Source organism: Lentinula edodes, assembly GCF_021015755.1.
Source record: "Lentinula edodes strain Le(Bin) 0899 ss11 chromosome Unknown C8R40scaffold_17, whole genome shotgun sequence".
NCBI lineage: Eukaryota > Fungi > Basidiomycota > Agaricomycetes > Agaricales > Omphalotaceae > Lentinula > Lentinula edodes.
Genome location: NW_025764323.1, coordinates 723,598 through 747,759, shown reverse-complemented (window position 1 = coordinate 747,759; position 24,162 = coordinate 723,598). Strand labels below are relative to the sequence as shown.

The following is a 24,162-nucleotide window of genomic DNA, read 5'->3' as shown; positions in this document are numbered from 1 at the left end:
GATTGGGTATTGAGGTTAGTGATGGTAGGCTCGTGGAAGCTAGCATGATCCCAATAGGCAAATTTGTAAGGAAGATCTTCCTTGTTAAATTCAGAGGCGAAGGAGTGATAGCCGATGGGAGTATAACCAATGCGTTTCTGCATACGACGGAGATTTTTATCGAAGTAGACATAGAGTCGAACCTGTTGAGCAGAGAATACGATTTTGTCGCCATCATCATTCTTTGCAACAAGAGCAAATTTACTGTGGCTCTGACGTTCGATATGTTGGAATTCGAGAGGCGCCATAATGGGGTGAGGCAAAATAGGCAGAGAAGAGTGCGAGATATGAGGCGAGGCTGGTAATGAATGTTGGTAAACAGATGGGGGGAAGGGATTTGAAAGCGAGTCCGAATTATAAGAGGAACTCGAAGGTGAAAACTTCATATTTTCAAATCCGTCGCAAAGATCAAAAACTTGAAACCGTATGGATGCGATGCCCATCTCGATGCTGACTTCCTCAGGAACAGTACCAGCTCCCTTCGGCAGCTGGTCAATGGTTTGTAATCCCAGGAGCTCGAGATACTCTGGTAAACAGGGTAACTGGCTAATCTCAGCAAATGGCATCCATGTAATGTCACCCGTACTCCACTGAACTTGGAAAATAGCATGTCTCCGAGACCCAGTGTGAGACAAAATTTTCTCGATGCGCCATTGAGGCTGAGCCACCGGAGATTCATGAAGCTGTGTATCAAGTCGACCCGGGAACCGTCGGTCATCATTAGGGACATGAATACGCAAGAGGGATGAATGGAAAACAGGATGTACTCCTCGCTGAATGAAATGGTTCGGAAGAGAGACACGGAATGAGTGGTTTCCGAAGTCCTTGGTAATTTTGAATGGACCAATATACTTCGGTATAAGCTTTCGGGCCAGACCTTTCTCGAACGTTAGGTTCTTTGTGGATACATAGACCAAATCCTCTTCCTTGAAGGGATCAAATCGACGTTTTCTATTTGCGGCACGAGTTTGTTTGACTCGAGCTTCGAGAATGCTGTCATGCGCAGCCATAATAGCTAATCGCCGTAAACGAGCAAAAGTCCGGACTGAGGGGTATTCATTGCTGAGGTCAGAACTCCAAACCATAGAACGAGGCATACGGCCATTGTTGAGTATGAATGGAGCGTAACCAGTAGATTCCGAACGAGCACAATTAATAGCAAACTCAATAGCAGGCAATTTTGAGACCCAATCCTTCTGAGTGGCTGAAACACATTGCCGAAGCATCTGAGTGACAGTCCGATTAGCACGTTCAGTAGCACCATCAGACTGAGGGTGGTAAGCACTTGACATATGAAGGTTAACACCTATGAGCTCGTGAAGTCGTTTCCAGAATATACTGGTGAATAGGGAGTCTCGGTCACTGATGATTCGTTTAGGCAACCCATGCAGCTTGTACACATGCTCGAACATGAGTTCGGCAACCTGACGTGCGGTGTATGTAGTCTTACATGGCACTAAATGAACCATGGAGGTTAGTAAGTCAATGATAACACAAATTGAATCAAATGAGCTGTCACGGTTCTTTGACTGCGGGAGTGGACCCACGAAATCCACACCAATAGCTTCCCAAGGGTATGATGGAATCTCGAGAGGATGAAGCTTACCATATGACTTCGTGTTGTCTGGTTTGCTGAGCTTGCAAACATGACAAGATTCACAAAATGACTTCGTGTCAGCAACCATGTCTTTCCACCAGACATGGTCTCTCAAATAATCCAATGTCTTTGAGGCACCAAGATGAGCCAAAAGAGAATGAGCTTCAGCAGTAATGATTTCTTGAATGCTTCGGCCATTTATAATGATTCTAGGAATACAGAGAACACGAGTTTCCCTCTGCTTTAGGTAAATCAAGTCATTAATCACCTCAAAGTTGTGGTAATCCTTTGGAGACTCAAGTATCTTCTTGAAGAGGGGATCCTCCTTGTATCTTCCTTTGAGGGCAGAGTAAAGGTCAAAATTATCATTAGTTTTGCTGAGAACACTGATGAGAGTCGCATCGGAAAGACCAGAGTCCAATTCCGTTATTGAATTAACGGAGTCAGGTGCCTTTCCCGCGGGAAGCCCGGGGTTCGTTCCCGAGGTTGAATTAGCTTTGGACACATGTTCTTGTGTGTGTCCATCTGCCTTTTCTCTTTGACTTCGATGTGCTGGCACCTTAGGACGAGCAGGGAGCTTTATTGTGAGCTTCCCATTTGAAGAAGGGGGTTTAGGCTGACTCTCTACATCCACAGATACATTATTTTCAATATAATCCATGTTAAAATCCGATTTTTTGTCTGATTTTGTTGTAAGTAAGATACCTGTCGTACCCGCGCCCTCCTGGCCGCGTTTTCGAGGCGCGAGAAAGCGGACACGACCCTTCATACGTGCTGCAAACTCCTTCGAGGTTTCGGGCCGCCCTGTATCAGCAGTTTCAACTGGTTTCCGGACGCGTTTGTTACGAGCTTCTTGGCCTGTGAACACGGGCATGGACACAGAATGCAAACCAAGGTGCGAGTTGTCTGAATTGTCATCAAACAAGGTGTATTCTGATGCTGCCCTGACGGTACCAGGTGCATCATTGAGGTATATGCGAGATAGTGCATCCGACAGGATGTTTTCCTCACCCGGGACATATTCAATGGTAAAATCAAATTCCCCGAGCTTTTCCATCCAACGAGCCTGACGTCCGGACAGGTTCTTTTGCTTCAGGAGATGTACTAACCCCTTGTGATCAGTTATCCAGGTAAAGTTCGTACCCTGGAGAATGTCCCGATGCCGTAGCATGGTCTCAACACCGGCCAGCATCTCCAGTTCGTGGACAGCGTAGTTTTGTTGGGCCGAGTTCAACTTTGCGGAGAAGAATGCGGCGATTTTAGACCTACGCCAGTTGGTGCCTTGACATACGAAACCCGCGATACTAGCGGAACTTGCGTCGGTTACAATCCAAATAGGTTTGTGACCTGTGGAGTAGTCTAATGGAACACGGGAGTGGTTTTGCCACTGGTGAGTGATTCGTTGGATATCCTCAAAGGCCCGTTGTTCAGTGAAAGTCCATTGAAAAGGTACGGCGGCGCCGGTACGTGCATGAAGAATACCCATGGGTCCTCGAATGCCAGGTAAGTTATCTGTCAAGTAGCCGACAGCACCGAGGAACCCTGACAACATTTCTTTCGATGTAGGTACCTTCCATTTCAATATGGAGTCGACCTTATCGGGATCCATGCGGATACCTGCGTCGTCAACTATTTGGCCAAGGATCTTCAATTCGCGAGGGAGGAAATTCAACTTCTTCGCATTCAGGTAAAACTGTTCTCGCTGAAGAATGTCAATGACCATCTTAACATGCCTGATATGATCTTCCAGAGTATTAGAATAGATCACGATATCATCAAGGTATACGTCCATGAATACACCTATCATGGACGAGAATAAGTCATTCATGACCGTTTGAAAGGTAGCACCACCATTACAATCCCCCTGTTGAATGACCTGACTGTCCATATTTCCATCAGGTGTAGTAACGGTACTACGTGGGACGTGCTCCGGCACAATACGGATCTGCTCATATGCATCCTTGCCATCCACAATGCTGCGATACTTGCATTTGGCAACACGACGAAGAATTCCCTCAATATTTGGAAGCGGCGAAGCCATCTTATATGTGTTAGCATTCCGAGCACGAAGGTCAAATACAACTCGAAGTGAGTCTTTTTGTCCAGCCTTGGGAATTAATAGCATAGGAACCGTATTCCGAGAATTTGTGACAATCCATCGCCCGGAACGGACGTAATCATTTCGCTTCTGATCCCACTGGGGCCGGTACGCTTCTGGACACCGAGAAGGACGCCAAGGGTAAATCTTATTCTCATCTATTAATGGAATAGTATGGTTGATACGTCGAAGTGGCGGGAGAGGAGTCTCCGCCGCCGTTTTGCAGATCGGCTGTGCATACTGAAGAAGAACATTTCGCGCGCCCTCCAAATCATCACCATCTATGGACATGGATTGAGCACGGACTTCGGCAACATTGTCACCTTGAATTGCAGTTGGTACGTCGCTTCCAACTTCAATTGTAGTGGGATTAAGACCAATTCTAACCTGATATTGGAATAACCAGGGTGTACCGAGGATCAAGTCATAATTGGAGATATTCGCAATGTCGAAGTAATGATCAGCGTGAATACTTTGATATCTCAAGTTCACCGTTGTACCACAATGGATCTTTGACCGGGAACCTTGAATTGCAAGATGTAAAGGTATAGGCGTTTTATGGAACTGCTTCGTGACTTTCAGCTGATCACTAAGTTGTGTAGACATGAAGTCCCCGAGCGAACCACTATCGATCAATGCACGCACTGGTCGGTCATTAATACGGACTACAATTACAATAGGCCGAGGTACGAGACGACCAACTTCCTTTGCAATCCCGGAGTTACGTTGAAGGCCTGGGTATGTCTTTGGCTCAATATAAGCATTGGCCAAACTGGTGACATGTACTAACCCATTTCGCTCTTCCCAGGACAAATTTCCGAAAAGTAGATGCAGGTAGTGGTCCGAAAACCCAACCAATTGATCAAGTTCGAGCTCGAACTCATCAGTTGGGGTTCCGAATAAGAGTCGAGGAAGGAATTCACATTCGACGGGACCACGTAAACGTTGGAGTAGTTCATTCTCCGCATTTTCAAGGCGTTTTCGATACCAAGCAGGTAAGTTAAATTGGGGTCGAATCAATAGATTGACTGAAATCCTTGTCTTGAAGTCTCGACCTTCATCAGCAATGATGAATTGGGATGAGTCTTCAGGATCTATATATACAGAATAATTATCTCTGCTGGAATACCCAGGAGCCTCAATGGCTGGGATAAATGGTACGTGTCTAGCCAATTTATTTCTAGCTGTAGTCTCAAGTAGATGACCGATTCGTGAATAATCCATATCAATGAATTCTGGGACATCCGAAATACGTGCGCAGACCTCATTCCACAATTCACCAGGTTTAAAACCAGGTTGAATGGCTTTTTCCATAGATACATCACACCGAATTTTACGCAGAAGGTCCAGGATGCAAATCGTGAGGTTGTCACTTGTCATCGAAGTATCAAAACGGCAATAAAACCGCTCTAGTAACTCAGGGTCACCGGGAAAAGGCTGATTGAGCTCAAGGCACTCAGCGACAGCATGGGCGATTATTTCGCCTTGCTTCTGGCATGTCCAAGTACTCCGTTTAGCTTTTCGGAATGCTTTTCGGTGCGTCGCAATTCTTTTTCGCTCTAAACGGACCTCAATATCATGGAGTGATTTAGTCAGCTGTTTGCACCACCATCCAACAAGGTTGAATTTGGTGTTGCGGAGCAATGAAATTGGTAAGTGCTTGCTGAACAAGTGATTCTCTCGATCCTTGAAGTAATATTCATCTTCGTCATCACCAGAAGCCTTATAAATCATGAATCGTTCAAATGGATCATGTAGTGCTGGGAAAGCACTTTTTGGGTATGCCGGGATACCACAAGTCAGCACAAATTTCATTCCTTGCATGTACACATCCCCGAGGTTGGTACTAATGTCTTGCCAGTGTCCGGCATCAAATGGGTAATTTAGCAAGTTTGTTTGTTGCTCTGCATACCATGCTCCAGGCTTGAATGTGGTATCGTTGAGCAGCTGGGCAGGTAAGGTGAGCTCATCATATGGTGCGTTCTCATCGGTAATGCCATAATTTCCATCATCTAGGTTGCGGACATGGAACCGGTAGGATCCTTCAGCTCCCCAGAGCATGAAGTCAAATGGATAAGGTGCGTCATGGTTTAGCACAAATGTTAGAGCTAAACACATCCAGTCATCAATAGCTCTTGGCCACCATCCAGGTTCTAAGGTTTTGTGTAGAAAGAAATCTGACCAATTTGTGGTTGGATAACCAAATACCTCTTTCGCATCACTAGCAAATGAAAACTCTGGTGTTTCGCTGGACTCACTGATTGAGTCGGATTCATTCCCACTCATAGTTGGAGTTTCTGAGCTAATTTCAGTTTGATACAGAGTTTCGGAATCCAATTCCAAGTTTATACTCTCCTCTCCCTCCGGATCGGAGTCAGAACACTGCGGCCAGAGATCAGACTCAAGTAAGTCTATCTCAAATGTTGACAAAGAGTCGAACATGTCATCATCATCATATTCTGAGTCAGAAACATCCTGTAGGTCAGGTATATCATCTGCTTCAATGTCGGAATCAGACACGGACTCAAGATCAGGTAAACTGTCATGGTCATTATCAGGTATGTCCGAACAAGACAAATTAGACGGTAGCGGCAGTAAGCCATCCTCTAAAACCGAATCGGCATTGGATATGGGAGTAAGGGAAATATTATCCTCGGACATGTACTCGAAAGCTGAATCCTCAGATACATCATTAACAAATGAAGTGAAATGCATCATATTGAGTGTGAGTACACCTGGTTGTTCTGTTGTCTCTACTAACTGAGCAAGCATCTCAGAAGACTCATCATGAAGAGGGAACTGCATACCCTGTGCAGATATACCAGGTGGGCCATTGTTCCTTGAATGAACAATGTTATTACTGGGGCAATTTCGGGCAAAGTGGCCTGGTTGCCCGCATTTATAGCAATTTCCGTCCGAATCAGGTTTTCGGGTAGTTCGGGATGTACGGTCATGGTTAGTCTGAGGTCTACCCCGGCCACTCTGATAGTCATTCTTGTTATGGCGAACTGAATTATCAGAACGTGCCGAATTTCGGGGTGCAGATGAGCTTGGTGGGGCTGGAGTGGACTGTGGTGCAGTCCGAATTGGCTCACTTTTCTCGCGGGTTGAGCTATTATGGTAACGCTGTCGGAAACGACCATTCTTATCCCGTTTATTGAAATAAATTCCATCATCTCTAGGACGGTCTGACTGTTTTGGTGCGAAACGAGGACTGGGATCTTTTTCAAACCCAGCTAGCTCAATAAGTTCAGCTTCGTGCACAATACGGCGCCAGGAATGGACTTCCTTACTAACCCGAGCACGTTTGAGCTCATATCGCATACCGGGGCTCAAGCCATCCCAGAGCTTCAAAACTTTCTCACGTTGGCTCATGATACCGACGTGATCCATGATACTCTCAAGCTCATGGACATACTCAGAAACAGTACGTCCATTCTGGTAACATTTCCGTAATTTTGTTCGCATTTGCTCACGGTGGTTCACAGGGAAACAGTAGTTGAATAGGCCCTCATAAAATTCCTGTAATGACCACTTGCTGTGATTCTTAGCAACTTTTAATGCAAAGAATTGATATGCTTTGCCTGAAAGATAGTGCGAGATTAAAAATACCCGCTCATTCTTAGGTATTTTTCCTTCTTTGCAGAACTGATATCCTTCCAGCACAATCCTCTGGAATACCTCGGCATCAGCTTCACCATTCCATATCGATGGTGGGACAGGTTTGATAATCCGGTTGTAAGTCCTTTTCTTGGACTTCCTTCCACCGCGTTTTTGGCTGTGGGAGCGGCTGCGATGACGGTGTCGCTTTCTATATTGGACAGACTCATCTGAACTGTCTAATTCCTCGGAGGAGGAACTCGAAGAACCGTTTGAGCTCATAGACTCAGAGCGTGATTCAGAGTCCGAGGACTCTGAGTCTGCATCAGAATCAGAGCTCGATTCATGATTTTTGATTGACTTCTTGGACCGTTTCTTGGTCTTTATCATCCGTGCCAGCAAGCTATCCTGCGGAAGTTGGTCAACAGGTTGTGTCGACAGGTGTCTACCATGGTGAGTAGTGGACTTCGACGTGGTCTGATGACCCTTGGCAATATCCTTGATCTTCTTCGCAAAGCGAGAAGAAATAGGTTTCAAGGATTCGACATCCTTAAAAATACTTCTCGAAGATGTCTTAGTCTTTTTATGCTCATTGGCACTATCATCAGTTCCCGAGTTTGAGTGTTCGCTCTTACTATTCCGGGACTTGCGCCGCTGGGATCCATTTTTATGATGGTAATTCTTACGGAGCCGACGTCGACTTTTGTCAGATATCTCTGACTCCACATCACTAGAGATGTTCTTTGCACCAATTGAGCCATGGGCAGTGTTCCAATGATTGAGTTCGGCTTTCTGCACCTCAATATTGAGCTCGGCATCACAAACTTCATTGTTGTGATCCACAAATTTGCCCTTTGTCACATACGATGACGGGCCTACTTCTTGCGGCTTAGAATAGCTGCGGGCTTGCTGTTGTTTCTGAATAGCAATGTTTCGATTGTTTATAATCTCACGCTGAGCAGGAGTCATTCTCTGCTCAGCAGCTTTCACTGTGGCCTTTTGCTCCTTAGTGAGCTTATCAGGCTTGAAGAAATCAAAATCCTTCCGGGTCTTCAAATTGTCAAGACTCTTGGACCTACGAGATTGTACTGTAGTCCACGGACCTTGTCCGTCATCTTCAGAGTCAGGTGCAGATGAAAGTCCCGAGGAATTTTCATTAATTTCATCTACATTACTGCGATTTACATCTTCGCTACTGACCTCATCTGCATTAGCAGAACCGGTGGGGTTGTTTCCACCCTGGGAAACCAACCCCGGACCAACCCCAGTTGTTTGTCCCTTGTGGGCAACCGAAATTGATCCCACAGTCCCAACCGCAGCTTTGGAAGCGTTGGCAGTGGAAACTGTGTGAGGGATAGCAGCATCCCTGAGGGGATGACTACTACACACCTCATCATAACTGGAAGGCTTATCCTGCGCCGCCGAATCCTTAGCAGAATCGGTGGCTGTGGAATTTTGAGTGAATTGAATGTCGGAAGACTTACCTTTGGCACCGTCGGTACCAGCACCGCCCATACCTAGACGTCTGGACCGGGTGTTTCGGGAAGGTACATCCGAAGACATTTTTTGATGGAAAATTTCTTGAGAAAATTTCTTTGAAGAGGGGAGTAGGTCGATGTCGGAAAAGCCCAGGTGATCAAGCTGAGAGGGATCCTGAACGACGACCAGAGTTTTGTTTTGAGTAGTTTTCGAGAGAGAGTAGAAAAGAGGAGAAAGTAGTAGTCGCTGTACTGTCAAAAATATGTGACGTAGTCACACTGAGAGTCGCTCGCAATGACAGGGATAGCGCTGCGATTGGAAGAGAACTAACGCTACTCTACAAACATACAGTCCTTATATACGAGTCGGGGTCGGTCCGGATCAGGAATGATCCGTACTGTTACAGATTATCACTTGATGAACGCAACGGTCCCGTCGAATCATCAATAACTCATTCCAAAACACCGTGTCTGCTCGCTTTTCGCCCCCTGAAGAATTTCTATCGTCTGAGTTTTTTGGTCTTCTTTGGTGCGTTGTTCTTGCATGTGTCCCTGTATCAACATTCTAATCGACCTTACTTCCAGGCCATCGGGAGACCCGTACGAGCAACTGTATCGGGCATGTTCATGTCTTTTTGCCAGTCCCTGAATTGCCAAGTCAATATCCCAGCTCAACCTTGTTCAAATCTTCGAAGAGGGTGAGATCCAGTGTCGTTTTGTGTAGGCGAAAGTGGCTACGGTAAGTGATTCTATTACATCTCAATGTTAAGCGTGAACGGCTTTTCATAAAAGGCGACAGAACGAATGACTGATCTCGAGCGTGCTTCCATCGTTGCTCTACGTTAACATGGTCCGAATTACCCCACTCCTCTCATTTGCCTTGAGTCTCCTAGTAGTCTCCGCGTCGCCAGTCAAACGAACCCTAGCAAAGATCCAGTCGGATATCACCAAAGTCGACGCGTTGATCTCGACCTGGGATAACAGTGTCAACGCCTTTAAGGGTACTCCCAATCAAGCCAATGTACGTCCACGTAAATGTTACTCTCTCCATTTTGTGGGCTGAGTGTATCACGCTTTAGGCCATTCACTCCGCCGCAGTCCAGCTCGTCTCGGCTCTTAACCAAGCTACAACCGATACCAAGGTACGCATATCAATTTATTCTCCTTACTCTACATACGATACCGTGCATATTTTTTTGACGACAAACATCACAGGCGACGAGCCCTCTAACCACCGACATGGATGCGCTCGTCCTCCTTGGCCAGATCGAGAACTCTTCGCCCACGCTTGTAGGCGGTCTGACTCAAATATCCGAAAAATCTACATCTTTTTCTGGAATCCGGGGTGCTACTGCAATCGCGGAACAAGACATTCGCGAGTTACAGAGCAGTACCGCGGCTCTCTTGACTGCTATCAGTTCCATTACTCCTGTGAGTCGTTCGTAAAGATATCGTCCAGTGATACTGTGAATGACTTGGTACATGTTGTAGGCGGAAGTCGTCCCACAAGCCACCCAGTTTGCTGTTACTTTGAACGACGCATATGCTGATGCTCTGACGAATCTTGCAAAATAAGTTTGTGTGATGGAATAACAGTATCCGTAAAGATCTATGTATTAGTACAATCCGACTGAACCACCCATTAAATGGAAGGATTTATTATCTTTGATGAATCCTCGTCTGGGTAGTATGATTTATCGTTTTGGAAGGACGTCATGACCTCTAAATCAGATATTGTCTGCTCTTTATCAATAGCAAATAATAACAAAAAGTTCACAGTTTTTGATCACCGAAGTGCCTTAGAATGACTATAATCCAGTAAGTTCCTTCTTGGACACTTATCACCCGCTGTTGGGCCGCTCTTTTAATATCCCCCTCTGTCAGACTAAGGTATTCACCTCACACGACGGCCGGGCTGAGCCTAAGTTCGTGTAATCATTTTGCAACCTAAGTTGCAGCGGCAGTTCAGCTTTGTGATCCTTATGAACAGGATCCCAACCCATATAGACAGATAAATGAACATTTATGGTATGGGTAGGATCCTGGATCACTGAACTCTACATCTGCTTTCGCAGCTGCCCGTCACCGCTTATAATTTACATAGTCCCTATTTGGTACAGTATATCACGCTTTGACTTGTGAACAATTAACGCGTGGGCGCCAAATTACACTCTCAAACTGAAACTACTGGTCGCCGGTTACATGTTTCACCACAGGCTCTACGAGTGGGGTGGTATTTCGCCAGGCTGCAAGGAAAACCGTCGCCCAGATGTCCTGGAAATGAACAAGGTTGGTTTCGTTCGTTTGATTGTAAATTCCAGCCAACGTAGTAGATCCATGTCCGTTGCATGCCCTCGCTTGGCCTCGAACGATGTAAAGCTTTCATCCCTAACAACTTTTAACCTTTTGAGCAACATATATCCTGCATATATGGCTGGAGACCATCACGTTGACAAGATCAGGTCGGATAAAATGATAGAACTTTGGTAGAACCTGGATGATCACGAATAGTAAAGAATAGTGACCATAACTTGAGACACTTTGAATTGGTTTATGGATAATGAAGGGTACGCCGCTAATTGGATCGAGACGACGAGTCCTTGTATATTGTCGAAGCACGCCTGCTGAGCGGTTCCGCTTGCAATATTGCTGATACAAACGGCGAGCGCTAGCTAGGAGCGGTCATTTTTTCAACTATGCGCACCGACAGGCTGTTCATGGCTGGGAGTATCCTGGAATCTTCTATTGGCGCAGGCAAGTGGATTCACTCGAATCACTGGATTGTGCCAGTGTAGAGATAAACCTGTGATAATTACTAACATAAGCGCTAAATGTAAACGCCAGACTGACGCATTTGCCTGCCGCACAATATTCCCTTACACCTTCGTAGTGAGCATCAGAGGGTGTTCTTTCACTTTCAGGTCTCCAGGCTCAACCCAACATGCTGTGCGTGCCGGTATGCACCGCTAGCTCTCGCGGTATCTGCTCTCTGGCTGTTTTGCGCCCAAGATGCCTACATTCCATTCTACCAACTTCCCTCATTCGGAATACGCGTTCATTTACCGGAGTAGGCATATATTTTCGAACAAGGGCATACAGCACTCAGTCAACACCACGAAAGTCTTCAGAGCCAGTTAAACCTGGAATTATTTCCCGCTTCCTTCCTTCCGGTCCATCCGTCACAGCATCATCTTTCCGCAAAATAGTAGCATTAGCGAAACCGGAGCGGAAACCACTTACCACTGCTGTCGGCTTACTACTCTTATCATCTGCTGTCACTATGTCTATACCATTCACAATCGGGAAGCTCATCGATTTCTTTTCCTCTGTTAACCCGGTAAGTCTCTTTGGTTTCTTGCTGCATCAAACTTCTCCTTAATTGAACAGCAAATTCCTCTTGGTCTTTCGATATGGCAAGCGTCAGGTGTTCTACTATTTCTTTTTAGTGCCGGTGCAGCCGCAAATGCAGGACGCACGTACCTCATGAGGATGTCAGGTTCGAGTCTTTGACATCTCTCATTATTTGCTTCATTCATTTTCTCCTTACAGGACAGCGGATAGTAGCGCGACTACGTGAGCAGACATACAGTGCGGCTTTGCATCAAGAGGTTGAATTTGTCGAGCGCGGCGAGGGAGACGTGCTCAGTCGGCTGAGCGTTGATACCACTATCGTGGGTGAAAGGTGCGAAGCAGTTTCTCTCTCCCTTAATTCATACTAATCTTCTTCAGTGTCACACAAAACCTTTCGGACGGACTACGTGCTATCGTTATGTCATCCGTTGGGTGTGAGTTCTAATTACCTTGTCCACCCGGAATCTATACCAATCGTTACCCAAGTGGGAGCCATGTTCTACCTATCTCCAACTCTAACAACCCTCATGTTATGTGTCGTCCCCCCTGTCTCTTTCGGTGTGGTGGGTTCCCTCATTCTGTACTCCCAGGTTCTGTTCAACACCTTCTCTGACAACTTGAAAGGTATTCTACGGTCGCTACCTCAAACGCCTTTCCAACCGCACCCAAGAAGCCATGGGTGAAATGTCTAAGCATGCCACGGAATCTCTCTCCGCATTACGAACTGTTCAAGCATACAACGCTCAGCCGCAAGAAGAACAAAAATTCCATGAAAAAGTCACCAATGTCTTGAGTTTAGCTAAAAAGGAAGCAGTTGCGAGCGGTATATTCTTTGGAAGTACAGGATGGAGTGGTAATGTTACGATCTTGGCGCTCCTGGGATATGGTGCGTGTTTGTCACCTTGCTGGATCATACAAATAATCTTTTTCTTACTCTCCTTCTTTCTTCGTTCTTCGTAGGTGGTTCACTCGTTTCGCAAGGAGAAATTACCGTCGGGGACCTAACTAGTCTTCTTTTATATACTGTCTACGTTGGAAGTGGTTTGCAGATGTTAACGTGCGTAGCGTTTTGTCTGTCGTGATGAATCTACGCTAAACCAGTAAACGACTTCCAGATCATTCTTCGTGCGTTCTTTACTTTGACTCAACCTTTCCCGTCAACATGAAATAATGGGCATCTGCCTTAGTCGTCCATTATGCGCGGAATTGGCGCCGGCAATCGAGTATTCGAACTACTAGGCCGTGAACCCGCGATTCCCACAAATTCCGGTGTAGTGCTCGACCCACATCGCCGTGGTCCCGTGAGATTCGAGCGTGTAGGATTTGAATACCCGAGTCGGCGGGGCGTTGAAATCTTGAATGATTTCAATTTGGAGATCGGCGTTGGAGAAAGCGTGGCTATCGTGTACGTTGATTCCAGGACTTGCTCGGAAAGAGCAGATATTAACTAACTAACGAACGATTGTCATATAGCGGAACAAGTGGAAGTGGCAAATCATCCGTCCAATCCCTGCTTCTACGTTATTACGATCCTGTCAGAGGGAAGGTCACCTTCGATGGACAAGGTACGTTGCCCTTTGAACCTTTCTGACTGGTTAACTCTTACTAAAAACTCCATGGCAGACATTCGGGAACTCAGACTAGACTCTTGGAGGAACGCAATAGGAATTGTCCCTCAGGACCCTGTCCTATTCACTGGCACAATTGCTTCCAATATCGCTTTCGGTAATCCCACTGCTACCCGAGAGCAAATTGAGGATGCTGCGAGAGAAGCCAACTGCGAGTTTGTATGGGGAATGCCAAAGGGTTTTGATACTGAGAGTAAGTGGTATCCCGGGTCACAATTCATACACATGACCGTTAACGGACCATTTCCAGTCGGTAGACTCAGTCTGAGTGGTGGCCAACGTCAACGTCTAGCCATTGCTCGAGCATTACTCAAAAAACCTGCGATCCTTGCTCTAGACGAAGCGACCAGTGCTCTAGATGCAAATTCCGAAAATCGAGTCAACGATGCTGTCGACAAGATTCTGAGAAAAAGACAAACCACTTGTCTTTTCGTTGCACATCGGCTTAGTACGATAGCGAGAGCTGAAAGAATTGTTGTTCTAGAAGGTTCATATCTCGCTTTCTTCCAATGATTCAGTACCTGACAGGATTCTCTCAACAGGTGGACGAATAACGGAATCGGGAACTTACCGCCAACTGGTACGATACGTGTCAAGCCTTCGCGATGGGTTACTGACATCTTTGTTCGTACAGGTAAACGACCCGTCCTCGCGATTTAGAACGTTAATGGCAGAACAACTCCATGCCGCTAGCACGCAACGTCCCGTAACGCCACCTCCAAGTCGTGAGCCTGCTTCGGAAGAAGCGGAGGTAACAGAACAGGAGGAAGTCGAGGAGGTCGAAGCCGCCAAGGAACCACCTCCGCCTAATAATAAGATATAAGCTAAAAGCATAAAAACGCACTCGACTCAACACTTAGATCTTAATTATCTTGCAACCATTGTTGTATCATCATCATTTATATAGCTTACAGGACTTATAGGGCTTACACGCGATTCGTGCTTCAATAATTCCACGTTATCCTCCATGACCAATACTTCCATCGATCCCAGAAGATTCTATAAGAAGAGCGATGTCGAATATCATTCAACACGTTGAACCCTCATGGGTGATGTCTCTTCACTCTTTAACAGCATTTGAACTCCAAACCGATGATCTGGATAATTCACTTCCCTGCGCATTTGACTCACAGCCTGCGCATTGACTAAATTTATCGTAAATCGTACACAAAGACAAGAATGCAATCTGGGGACCCTCCAACCTTAGACTCTTCGGCTCTTTCTTTCGCTTCATCCACCACCTCATCGTCACTGAGCAGGAAAACATCTGTTTCCTCGCATACAGAGATTGAGATCCCTATCGCACCCTCCAACGGCTCATCGGACTTCTTTGAAGTACAGCATACGATAGCAATGATACACGAGAATTTGAACGCCTTTGAGGTACGAGGAACGATTGATTGCTTAGAAGTTCTGGAGCTGATGTTACGAACCCAACAGGAAAGCCTACGAAACATAACTAACGGCCAACTCGATAACAGCGAACTGGACAATGAACTCGAAGAGTATGTACTTTTCAAGCGGTTCAGCGTTGCGTCGTGTCTTAGCTGAATTTGTGGCGCTGTGTTTGCCATTTACTTGCTTTGTAGAATCCGCAAAGCTCTTGCCCTTATTAAGGAAGATCAAGTCCACGGGACTGAGGAGATAGATTGCAAGTATCTTTTATTGCATTTTCACGCTCAAATAATTCACTCATGGGGTTGTCCTGGGTACAGTGCTCATGAAAAATTTCATCGACGAGAAGGCCTTGGAGAAAATCAAAGAACAGGGTAGGTCTGCGAGACTGTTCAAGTACACTGGGCTTACTTACGCCATTTCAACCAAGTGAACAAAGAAATAGAAGGCAATATGGATATGATAGTCAAGGAGGAAGTTCAAGCGTACCTCCAGAGCTCAATTTCATCACAATTGCAGCAAGAGCTGCGAGAGCGCAAGAAGGAATTGGATGAGGTTCATCGTGATCTCCATAATTCGTATGCTGATCATTTCTGGTTGAATTTGGGCGAGGATTTACTTACCCTATGTTTTCGTGTAGCGAAAGCAAGAGATTAAACTCTCTCCTCAACGAGCGAAGCATTAATGAACCGCTGCACACCATCTATTGTTCTGACGGGAAGATCAGCAAACACTTTCCAAAAACAGTGCATGAACTCACCAGTTTCGACGGTCAGTCCTTCCTCAGCTTGAAACAAACCAAACACTTACGGGTAAACCCTCGTTGTTGGCTGTGCTTTGTTGTTTGCTCTGCTGGTGCTATTAATTAAAGCCGATACCTGTAAGGCCTTGGTTGCGGACTATGGCATTGACAGTTCTGAGAGTACTACTAAACGCGGAAATATGAATCGATTCATGGTCTTTTGTGGTTTACAGTTGTCAATGCCTGCCAATGGTGAGTCTACGGAACCTGGCAGTCTTATAAGCAATTTTAGAATCCCTAGACAGACTCACGCAAGCCAAAGCCTCATTAAAGACGAAGGTGGAGTTTGAATGGAGAGGAATGGAGTGTAGAGTGTTTTGCCACTGTTGTATTCGATGTTATCAAAATGTTTTCGAAACTTGTAGATTATCATGTCTGTATTTTGACCAAAATGTACCTCAAATTAAACATTGTCTGCCTCCTGAATCCAGAATAGCGACGCAAAATCTGACTGCAAAAGCTTTCGCTGAGGTTCGCCGTCAGATGAGAGAGCTTTGCCAATAATCACGTGTGCTGTACCACCACTTTGTTTCTGCAGCCATGATCACCAACGTACTTGTCTCCTCTTTTGCTCCTTTCGGCACTTTGACCCTTGCGGCGCCCTCAGTTACCCAAATATCTGACGTCCTTTCTCTTCTCACCGAGAAATATCCTCTTCTTCCTTCATCTGGTCTTATTCTCTCTACTCACTCCGGAATCACTCCCGAAGATTCTTCACTCGCCTCATTGTGCGAAAATGGCCCAAACCTGATCTCTCTTCGCCTTTCTCCTCGAGTCCTTGGTGGAAAGGGAGGTTTTGGTTCCCAGCTTCGTGCTGCGGGTGGACGGATGAGTAGCCAAAAGACGAATAACAATGATTCCTGTCGGGACCTCAGTGGGAGGAGGTTAAGTACACTGAAAGAAGCGAAGAAGTGAGATCTCTTTTCTCTCTACTGTCAATGTTACTCATACTTCTCTAGGCTTGCCGAATACCTCGAATCAGAGCCTGAACGCCTAGCTGCGAAAGCTGAAGCTCAGAAGGCGAAACTCGAGGCCTTGGAGCGAAGACTTGGTATAGATAGCCCCTCTACAGGCGCGGGACCTTCCAGAACTGGGTCCTCATCCACGGAGCAACCTGCGAAACTGGCTGGCAAGAAGCATCGTTTCGATGATACTGAGTACTTAGAGCAAAGTCGGGAGCTCGTTGACAATGTGAAGAGTGCTGTTTCTGCAGGTAAGTTACCAGTCCCTCTAATCATAATCAAAGCTAACAATATTGTAGCTTTGCTGAAGAAGAAGAAAAAGGCAAAGTTGTCGCCAACCGACGCACAGTCTTCAAAGGCTCAAGCTCCATCCAAGATGCCGACCCCTGTAGCTGTACCCGCTGCTCCAACAGAGGCCGTAGGTGCCTGAGTATGGTTGGACAACATTGTACATCTACATATTCTGTAATTGAGGTTTATACTTTTATCAGTGTAACAATTTTTCTTGTATCCACTTGGTTAGACATCATTCGCGACACAAGTGCCCGATATCAATATTTCCCATTGACCATCACGTGGGATTCTAGTTACTTCCTTATCTTCCACCGTCCTACAAAGTCTTGGAATGCAAGTAGACCTATCAAGCAATTCGGAAAGGACACCTCTTATTCAAGATATTAGCAGTAACTACAATGGAGCTTTGAACAACCCGGCGGGTATACCTGGAAAGGTTCCACATACTAATGATGAAGATTCAACGACGTTCACGACGAATGATGGGGAATCTTTCGACAATGTTCCTCGAACAAAACGACAATTAGGTCAGTTGGAAAACAAGGAGGATGCCGGGTCTTCTAAGCACACATTGAATCTGTAACCCTACCCCGTAGGATTGTTCAGCGCTATATTTCTTATTTTCAACCGTGTCATCGGGACAGGGTGCGTCGCTTTCTATACGCGGATTCAAAGTATTGATGCTTCTCCCAGAATTTATGCAACACCAAGTGTCATCCTTCGAACATCAGGCAGCGTAGGCGTCGCTCTCCTCATGTGGCTCCTCGGTGCTTTAATAGCTGCAATGGGAACCACAGTATTCATTGAACTTGGGACTGTGAGTGATCAACCACATCTCGAGCTATAGTACGCAAGAAGTGTTTACCGTTCTAGTCAATCCTATACAGGGTCTTCCTCGAAGTGGCGGAGAGAAGAATTATCTGGAATTCATCTATCGAAGACCTGAATTCTTGGTTACTTGCACATATTCCATTTACGCCGTTATCACTGTGAGTCATACGTCGCCTCTGGTCAAGGTTTATTCAACTTCTGCTTATTCCAAAGGGATCAGCAGCTGCGAATAGTGTAGTATTTGGCGAATGTATGTTCTCCTCTATCTTTCAGATCCACGCAAGCCCGAACTCATTCATATCACCTCCTACAACAGATGTCATTCACGCATTGGCAAAAGAACCAACATGGCTTAACACCCGCTTCGTGGCTTTCCTCTGCCTAACATTCATTCTTCTCCTCCACGGTTCATTACTGAAATGGGGACTACGCCTGCAAAACTCACTCGCAATGTTCAAGTTGCTCATCCTATCCGCGATAGCGTTATGTGGAATTCTAAGTCTTGCGGGTGTAGCGGGCTTTGCTGTCAAGGAAGATTATGAAGCTCCAAATAACTTTCAATGGAATAAAATGTGGGAAGGAAGTCGAGGGGATGCAAATGCGTTTGTAACGGGGCTGTATAATGTGATTTGGTTCGTGCATATAAGTCATATATATGCCCAACGTTTCTAACTTCTATGCTCTACAAGGTCTTTTGTTGGATATTCCACAGCCAACTACGCTCTATCTGAAGTACGCGACCCCGTACGTACGATCAAGCGTGCGGCGCCGATGGCCATGTCTGCGGTCACTTTGGTCTATATTTTCGTCAACATTGCGTATTTCGCCGTCGTATCCAAGAATGATATTCTAAGCAGCAAACGCATCGTGGCGTGAGCCCTTCACTTGTCTTTAGATCGTTCCTTATAGTGTCTCACTGCTGACGAAAAATCAAAATAGGGCGCTATTCTTTCGAAATTTATTCGGCGAAGGGACGGAACGTGTGAGTCTAGAGATCTTGTACAGTGCGACGCTCGATCCTCATTGCATGCTGCAGGCCCTAAGTGTCTTCATCGCATTCTCCACCTTGGGTAATCTCCTTTCTGGGCAATTCAGTCAAGGTCGCGGTACATAGGCCTGCTTACTGTATATCCAAAAACATGGTTTGCTAATGGTCAACTTCCAGTGGTACAAGAACTCGGACGAGAAGGGCTCCTCCCGTTTTCTGGGTTCTTTGCTTCAAATAAGCCATTTGGCGCACCATTAGCAGGACTTTTCACGCAATACGTGGTTTCGGTAGCATTCGTGATCTTGCCGCCGCCCGGAGACGCATATTTATTTATGATCAGTTGTGAGTAAGATCGTTCTTTCATTTCATCTCGCCTTGACAATTCTTCATCAATAAAATTTTTCCAGTATCCTCCTACTGCGCTGCCTTAATCAACACCCTTGTTTCGTTTGGTCTACTTCTCTTATACACATCATATCTCCGAGCATATGCCTGGAAACCCCCATTCCGTGCTCCGAAGCTCGTCGTCGTGCTATTTGCTATCTCTAATCTCTTCCTCGTGATTGTTCCATTGATACCGCCAGCTTCTGGGTCGCGGACGTACGAGCATCTTCCGTATTGGGTGAGTTTGTACGACTGAGGGTCGTCTTGAATCTAAACGCTCCCATTTCCTTCTTCTTCGATCCAACAGTCCCATGTGTTGGTTGCGTTCTCCGTATCGATGGTGGGCATTGGGTATTGGTTTTTTTGGGTCAAGTGGCTTCCAAGGAAGAAGGGATATAAGCTGGCGAGAGAGTGGGTTCTTCAGGATGACGGTGTTTCGAGATGTGTTTACCGGAAAATACCGAGTTAGAAGTGGTATTTATCGGTTGTTGATTTCGGTCCGTTGTGTGCGTGTGCATGTTCAAGCAGACCAATCCCGGAGGCTTAAGCGTTCATGCATTCGCTCAAGACCTCTTGTTCCGAGCATCATTGTTAATTTGCCTCCGAAAGTTTCCGAAAACATCAATCCGAACCTCAACCCTCTCTGAACCTTCCGTGTAATCCTGGTGTAATTAATTCTTGACCCAATCCGTCAGGTTCGTTTTTAAATTACGAACACCGGTGAATGTTTCTGTCAGAACGACGCGTGACCGAATACATCCGTACCACAACAACCTCTGCTTTCTCATCCGTTTATGTAGACCAGTTTCCATGAAATTCCGAAGGTTCCCTGGGTGATTGTCTGTTCATTCACCAGTCGGGCCGGGGTTAAAACCGAGCGATACTTATACAACCTTTACACCGTGATTATGAATCGTTCTTACAAATTCAACCTGAGGCCCTTCTCTCATTGTGAGAGACGAGCTTGGACAATATCGCAACCATTCTACCCTCAATTCGCTCAGTTATCGCCAATACCCTTGCAAAGATGACAGAACAGTATTTTATTTTCTCTACTGCTCCCAGACTTCCATTAACCTCCTGCACAGACGGACTATCATGTTTGCAGGATCGCCTCTCAATCGGCTGTCCTGGCTGCGTACATCTCATTCTTTCCTCAATTCTATCATAGTTTCTCCCAAATCACGCTGGCTTTTGTTCAAATCTGGAAACCCTCTCACCTCTAAATCCGAAGGCAAATCCATTTTAGCTTATCTCTCCACAAAAGACGTTGGTCCATTCATCGGGGAGGCTCCGCATTTTGGTCAGGGAAAGGAATCAGGTCTATTGACTTCAGAGGAACAAATAACTGCTACTGAAGGAGTTCGACACCGCGGGTCACCTATCGTCTTTCTGGGATTACACGAAAACACTTCTTCGGGCAGTGGGGCATTGCCCAGTAGTGATTTCATCGATGCAGAGAAAGCCGTAGCCAAGCTCGAAGGTGTACCATATTTCGCCATGGACGTCGCTGATCTAGAGATGGAAGATTCAGCGATAGAGACTGCCTTAAAGGAGACCGAGGTCACCAAAGCTGGAACAACCTTGACGTGGTTAGATGCTCGATCTGTCATGACAAACGCAAACTTGTTTGATGGTGCCATCTTTGCGGAAGCCAGGAGTATGGTTGATTGGAATACGCGAAACAAGGTACGCGGAAGACCTTATTCTAACTCATGATTAGGAATTTCTTAAATTCTCTGATAGTTTTGTCCAGGTTGTGGTTCACGACAACATTCACTTTGGGGTGGCTGGAAGTTTGGATGTTCTACGCTCATGCCTTGGTCAGACAACACTGGTCGCAAACCATGTCCGTCTGGGTATGTTTACCGATTTCTATCTTACCGCAGCTCAACCATCAACATTGCTTCAATAGCAAAGGACTTCATAACTTTACCCACCCACGCAGTGATCCCGTGGTTATCATGCTCGCAGTTGATGAGACCGGTGAAAAAATCCTTCTGGGACAGAACGTAAGTCACTTGTCTCGAAGTCTGTTCTGTTGTTCATATTCTCCCTTCTCCAATCTTCAGAATCGGTTCAAAGGACAATTTTACTCTGCTTTGGCTGGTTTTATTGAGCCAGGAGAGACATTCGAGGATGCCGTGAAGCGTGAAATGTGGGAGGAAGCTGGTGTCAAAGCCTGGGATGTTCAATACCATTCTGGTCAACCTTGGGTACGAGAGCTATATTCGCCTTGGACCTAGAACTTTCTGATAATTTTGATATCATGTAGCCATTCCCAGCTTCTTTGATGTGTGGTTTCTACGCACGAGCTGATTCGACGCAACCCGTCCGTGTAGATCTCGATAACGAGCTTTCAGGTATATTTTCGCTCATCATCGTCTACAAAGCAGCACTCATCGTCGTTGTTGTCATTCAGATGCTCGTTGGTTCACTCGCGAAGAAGTCATGTCTGTCTTGAATCACGCTACCGGGTCGTATCTGGATTTGGCCAAGCTCGCAGAAGCCTCTTCACAGTTGAACAAGGACGCGAATGACCCGCCGTTCAGAGTCCCTCCAACAACTGCCATTGCTGGTGTGTTGATTAAGGACTGGGCAGAAGGAAAAGTACAGTTTCCTCCGTTTGCTTTGAACAGCCTGAAAGGAAATCTGTAGAGTGTAATAGTCTCGACCTCTTGTTATGTCATTATCACAGCGGAAATTTCCCAATACTTAATCATACACCATCATGAGTGAACCTTATTAACATACATACATACAACAGAGAGGAAACAGATGCTAATAACAAGGAAAATATATCAAGTAAATCCATGATTACAAATTTTAATGGTAGGTAGTGGAATCCTGCAGTCTCCATCGATTTAGAGGTCCCCACCACCATATCGACTTGGGTCGACTATCCTCCACACGGGTACTGTGCCGTGGGGAGGTAGTCGTGTTTTGTTTGTTCAATTTCGCCGACGATGATGGAGGATAGTGAATATTATTGAAATCGTCTTCACTCCCAGTTCCACGCTGTTCGCGCTCGTCACTCCTACGTCTTCGTCGGGGATTACTCTCCATCTCGTACTGAGCAACCTGACTTCTCCCAACCTTCCATCCAAAGCTCCCCAAACCCCATCCACTCGGAACTTCACCACTTGAATCCATTCTTCCCCGCTCAATCTCGCGGATGCGCTCCACTCTTTCAACAGTCTGACGGCGAGCGGCTGTGACATGAGCCTGGCGGAGATTATTATACCACGCATGAACAGTTTGAGGGAGGAACCGAGGAAGGGTGGTTATACTCTCTTCGGTTGACATGGAAGTTGCAGAACCACTGGAACGAGCACGACGGGCCCGACGACGAACCGGTGGAGATTCGGCGGACGCGCCAGCGGATATAGTTCGACTATGGGAAGTAGAATCATCGCTGAGCGAGCTTCTACCGCTCACACTCGCCACATGCTCATCAGAGCACTCGGGATCCGTACCCCGCTGAGAAGTTGATTTGATATTATCCTTCTTCGACTTTGCCTTGCGTCTCTTCTTCCAAAATTTATCGCCTCTTCTGAACACTTGTTCAACAGCATCTTCTGTCGATTGGCCGTTCCCTGCGCCGACCCACCACCACCATCCCAAGAAACTTTGCCATAGGATGACAGCCCAGATAAGACCAGGAAGCCATACATATTCCTCGTTCTTGGGAACATAGAGGAAGTTGAGTGCGGTGCTCACCATGGCCAGACTGAGAGCACTGGCACCGAATACAGCGGTGCCTCCGTCCGTACGCCATGCTTGGGAACGATTGACAAGAAGACCCCAGATGAAAAGCGATGCGGTGAATAGTAAGGAGAGAGTAGCGTTACAGACGTTGCGGATGTTGTTGGCGATGTTGATCAAGTTAGTATTCGCTTGGATGGGGATGAGTTGCATGATCGCTGCCAGGACCGCAAGAGGGCCTAAAACAATGATATAGAAGGATTAGCTGCGACGTTAGAGTTACGCACCGAGCAGACAGTAGATCAGACGACCTTCAAGTCGTGAGGGATATAATAAGGTCAAGAATTGGATATGAGTTATCTAGAAAGGTGCAGATATAAACTCGAGAACTGGATTGGAAAACACCATACATACTTGCGCCAATGCGGAGACCGATGCATTCATCATTAACCAAGTTCCTCTCTCTGCAGGTGACCAAGTGATTTCTGATGACGGAGTGTCGCTGTCAGGATCGGGGGCCACATTGAGCATATCCAACGGAGGAACATTGACTGCGATATAACTGAGCATATATGGCCAATGCTGGCTCTCGTGTATCGCTGATGAGAATATCACATGAATGGTTGCAATGAGGGATACGAGTAGAGTGACGACGCCTGAGAGCTGGAGGGCATAATTCACTGGCGCAAGCGGCCAGTGGTACTGCCCGGTAAAGACGATATGGACGAAGAGAACAGCGACGAGAGTAAAGACAACACCGGTGACTAGAGTCTGTACAGGTAGAGATCGGGCAAATTCAGGCTTGTATTGGAGGTAAGGATCATTAGGAACCCTGGAGAATGTATCAATTGAACGTTTTTGTACAATCCAATAAGAAATTAATACCCGGCAGTGGTGTTGTTCGTCGCATCTGCAATAACAAGAGATAGCCAGCTGAGGATGGAAAAGAGCTTTAAAGGTAGACTCATTTCATCATCTGTAGTAATTGGACAAGATGGTTAAGACTCAAG

At 46.1% G+C, this 24,162-nt stretch overlaps 8 protein-coding genes across 8 annotated transcripts; 6 read left to right on the top strand and 2 right to left on the bottom strand.

Moving 5' to 3' along the window:
* Window positions 1-8,363: 8,363 nt before the first annotated feature.
* On the bottom strand, window positions 8,364-9,136 carry C8R40DRAFT_1104519 (uncharacterized protein). The gene has a single exon (XM_046228071.1). The coding sequence runs from the start codon at window positions 8,729-8,731 to the stop codon at window positions 8,516-8,518; it is 216 nt and encodes a 71-aa protein (XP_046086638.1). The 5' UTR covers window positions 8,732-9,136; the 3' UTR covers window positions 8,364-8,515.
* Window positions 9,137-9,220: 84 nt separating this feature from the next.
* C8R40DRAFT_209916 (hydrophobic surface binding protein A-domain-containing protein) lies at window positions 9,221-10,579 on the top strand. Its single transcript, XM_046234355.1, has 6 exons — window positions 9,221-9,341; window positions 9,398-9,551; window positions 9,612-9,833; window positions 9,892-9,954; window positions 10,028-10,243; window positions 10,304-10,579. The coding sequence occupies exons 3-6, from the start codon at window positions 9,660-9,662 to the stop codon at window positions 10,385-10,387; spliced, it is 537 nt and encodes a 178-aa protein (XP_046086637.1). The 5' UTR covers window positions 9,221-9,341; window positions 9,398-9,551; window positions 9,612-9,659; the 3' UTR covers window positions 10,388-10,579.
* A 1,174-nt stretch (window positions 10,580-11,753) lies between these two features.
* Window positions 11,754-14,614, top strand: C8R40DRAFT_1069531 (P-loop containing nucleoside triphosphate hydrolase protein; the record flags this gene model as incomplete). Its single annotated transcript, XM_046226123.1, has 14 exons — window positions 11,754-12,149; window positions 12,200-12,308; window positions 12,362-12,494; window positions 12,542-12,597; window positions 12,650-12,726; window positions 12,788-13,049; window positions 13,124-13,220; window positions 13,279-13,288; window positions 13,351-13,568; window positions 13,637-13,728; window positions 13,787-13,984; window positions 14,042-14,278; window positions 14,334-14,371; window positions 14,426-14,614. The coding sequence occupies 14 exons, from the start codon at window positions 11,754-11,756 to the stop codon at window positions 14,612-14,614; spliced, it is 2,112 nt and encodes a 703-aa protein (XP_046086636.1).
* Window positions 14,615-14,745: 131 nt separating this feature from the next.
* Window positions 14,746-16,360, top strand: C8R40DRAFT_209635 (uncharacterized protein). The gene is made up of 8 exons (XM_046234353.1): window positions 14,746-15,174; window positions 15,232-15,296; window positions 15,381-15,442; window positions 15,507-15,560; window positions 15,617-15,764; window positions 15,827-15,957; window positions 16,058-16,180; window positions 16,234-16,360. Exons 1-8 carry the CDS (start codon window positions 14,971-14,973, stop codon window positions 16,257-16,259), a joined length of 813 nt encoding a protein of 270 aa, XP_046086635.1. The 5' UTR covers window positions 14,746-14,970; the 3' UTR covers window positions 16,260-16,360.
* Window positions 16,361-16,385: 25 nt separating this feature from the next.
* On the top strand, window positions 16,386-17,871 carry C8R40DRAFT_209766 (telomere stability and silencing-domain-containing protein). Its single transcript, XM_046234354.1, has 4 exons — window positions 16,386-16,899; window positions 16,948-17,201; window positions 17,250-17,771; window positions 17,841-17,871. Exons 1-3 carry the CDS (start codon window positions 16,529-16,531, stop codon window positions 17,378-17,380), a joined length of 756 nt encoding a protein of 251 aa, XP_046086634.1. The 5' UTR covers window positions 16,386-16,528; the 3' UTR covers window positions 17,381-17,771; window positions 17,841-17,871.
* C8R40DRAFT_1045454 (APC amino acid permease) lies at window positions 17,576-19,916 on the top strand (the record flags this gene model as incomplete). Its single annotated transcript, XM_046224305.1, has 12 exons — window positions 17,576-17,771; window positions 17,841-17,889; window positions 17,938-18,061; window positions 18,132-18,233; window positions 18,289-18,325; window positions 18,392-18,707; window positions 18,765-18,947; window positions 19,015-19,057; window positions 19,112-19,181; window positions 19,241-19,405; window positions 19,471-19,685; window positions 19,755-19,916. The coding sequence occupies 12 exons, from the start codon at window positions 17,576-17,578 to the stop codon at window positions 19,914-19,916; spliced, it is 1,662 nt and encodes a 553-aa protein (XP_046086633.1).
* A 318-nt stretch (window positions 19,917-20,234) lies between these two features.
* C8R40DRAFT_1189347 (NUDIX hydrolase domain-like protein) lies at window positions 20,235-22,105 on the top strand (the record flags this gene model as incomplete). Its single annotated transcript, XM_046233037.1, has 6 exons — window positions 20,235-21,136; window positions 21,194-21,306; window positions 21,363-21,459; window positions 21,520-21,663; window positions 21,723-21,810; window positions 21,870-22,105. Exons 1-6 carry the CDS (start codon window positions 20,546-20,548, stop codon window positions 22,103-22,105), a joined length of 1,269 nt encoding a protein of 422 aa, XP_046086632.1. The 5' UTR covers window positions 20,235-20,545.
* Window positions 22,106-22,176: 71 nt separating this feature from the next.
* On the bottom strand, window positions 22,177-24,162 carry C8R40DRAFT_1104487 (uncharacterized protein). Its single transcript, XM_046228070.1, has 4 exons — window positions 24,038-24,162; window positions 23,567-23,984; window positions 23,440-23,512; window positions 22,177-23,391 (listed from the first exon to the last, which is right to left on the bottom strand). Exons 1-4 carry the CDS (start codon window positions 24,118-24,120, stop codon window positions 22,274-22,276), a joined length of 1,692 nt encoding a protein of 563 aa, XP_046086631.1. The 5' UTR covers window positions 24,121-24,162; the 3' UTR covers window positions 22,177-22,273.

Bases quoted from the DNA above. Each gene is read 5' to 3' on its own strand.
- C8R40DRAFT_1104519 (XM_046228071.1), bottom strand. From the start codon at position 8,731: ATGATGAGGTGTGTAGTAGTCATCCCCTCAGGGATGCTGCTATCCCTC.
- C8R40DRAFT_209916 (XM_046234355.1), top strand. From the start codon at position 9,660: ATGGTCCGAATTACCCCACTCCTCTCATTTGCCTTGAGTCTCCTAGTA. The intron at 9,955-10,027 runs GTACGCATATCA...CAAACATCACAG, and splicing joins AAGCTACAACCGATACCAAG to GCGACGAGCCCTCTAACCAC. The intron at 10,244-10,303 runs GTGAGTCGTTCG...TACATGTTGTAG, and splicing joins CTATCAGTTCCATTACTCCT to GCGGAAGTCGTCCCACAAGC.
- C8R40DRAFT_209635 (XM_046234353.1), top strand. From the start codon at position 14,971: ATGCAATCTGGGGACCCTCCAACCTTAGACTCTTCGGCTCTTTCTTTC. The intron at 15,175-15,231 runs GTACGAGGAACG...CGAACCCAACAG, and splicing joins AGAATTTGAACGCCTTTGAG to GAAAGCCTACGAAACATAAC. The intron at 16,181-16,233 runs GTGAGTCTACGG...ATCCCTAGACAG, and splicing joins GTTGTCAATGCCTGCCAATG to ACTCACGCAAGCCAAAGCCT.
- C8R40DRAFT_209766 (XM_046234354.1), top strand. From the start codon at position 16,529: ATGATCACCAACGTACTTGTCTCCTCTTTTGCTCCTTTCGGCACTTTG. The intron at 16,900-16,947 runs GTGAGATCTCTT...ATACTTCTCTAG, and splicing joins ACACTGAAAGAAGCGAAGAA to GCTTGCCGAATACCTCGAAT. The intron at 17,202-17,249 runs GTAAGTTACCAG...ACAATATTGTAG, and splicing joins GAAGAGTGCTGTTTCTGCAG to CTTTGCTGAAGAAGAAGAAA.
- C8R40DRAFT_1104487 (XM_046228070.1), bottom strand. From the start codon at position 24,120: ATGAGTCTACCTTTAAAGCTCTTTTCCATCCTCAGCTGGCTATCTCTT. The intron at 23,985-24,037 runs GTATTAATTTCT...TACATTCTCCAG, and splicing joins ACGAACAACACCACTGCCGG to GGTTCCTAATGATCCTTACC. The intron at 23,392-23,439 runs GTGCGTAACTCT...TCATTGTTTTAG, and splicing joins TCTGATCTACTGTCTGCTCG to GCCCTCTTGCGGTCCTGGCA.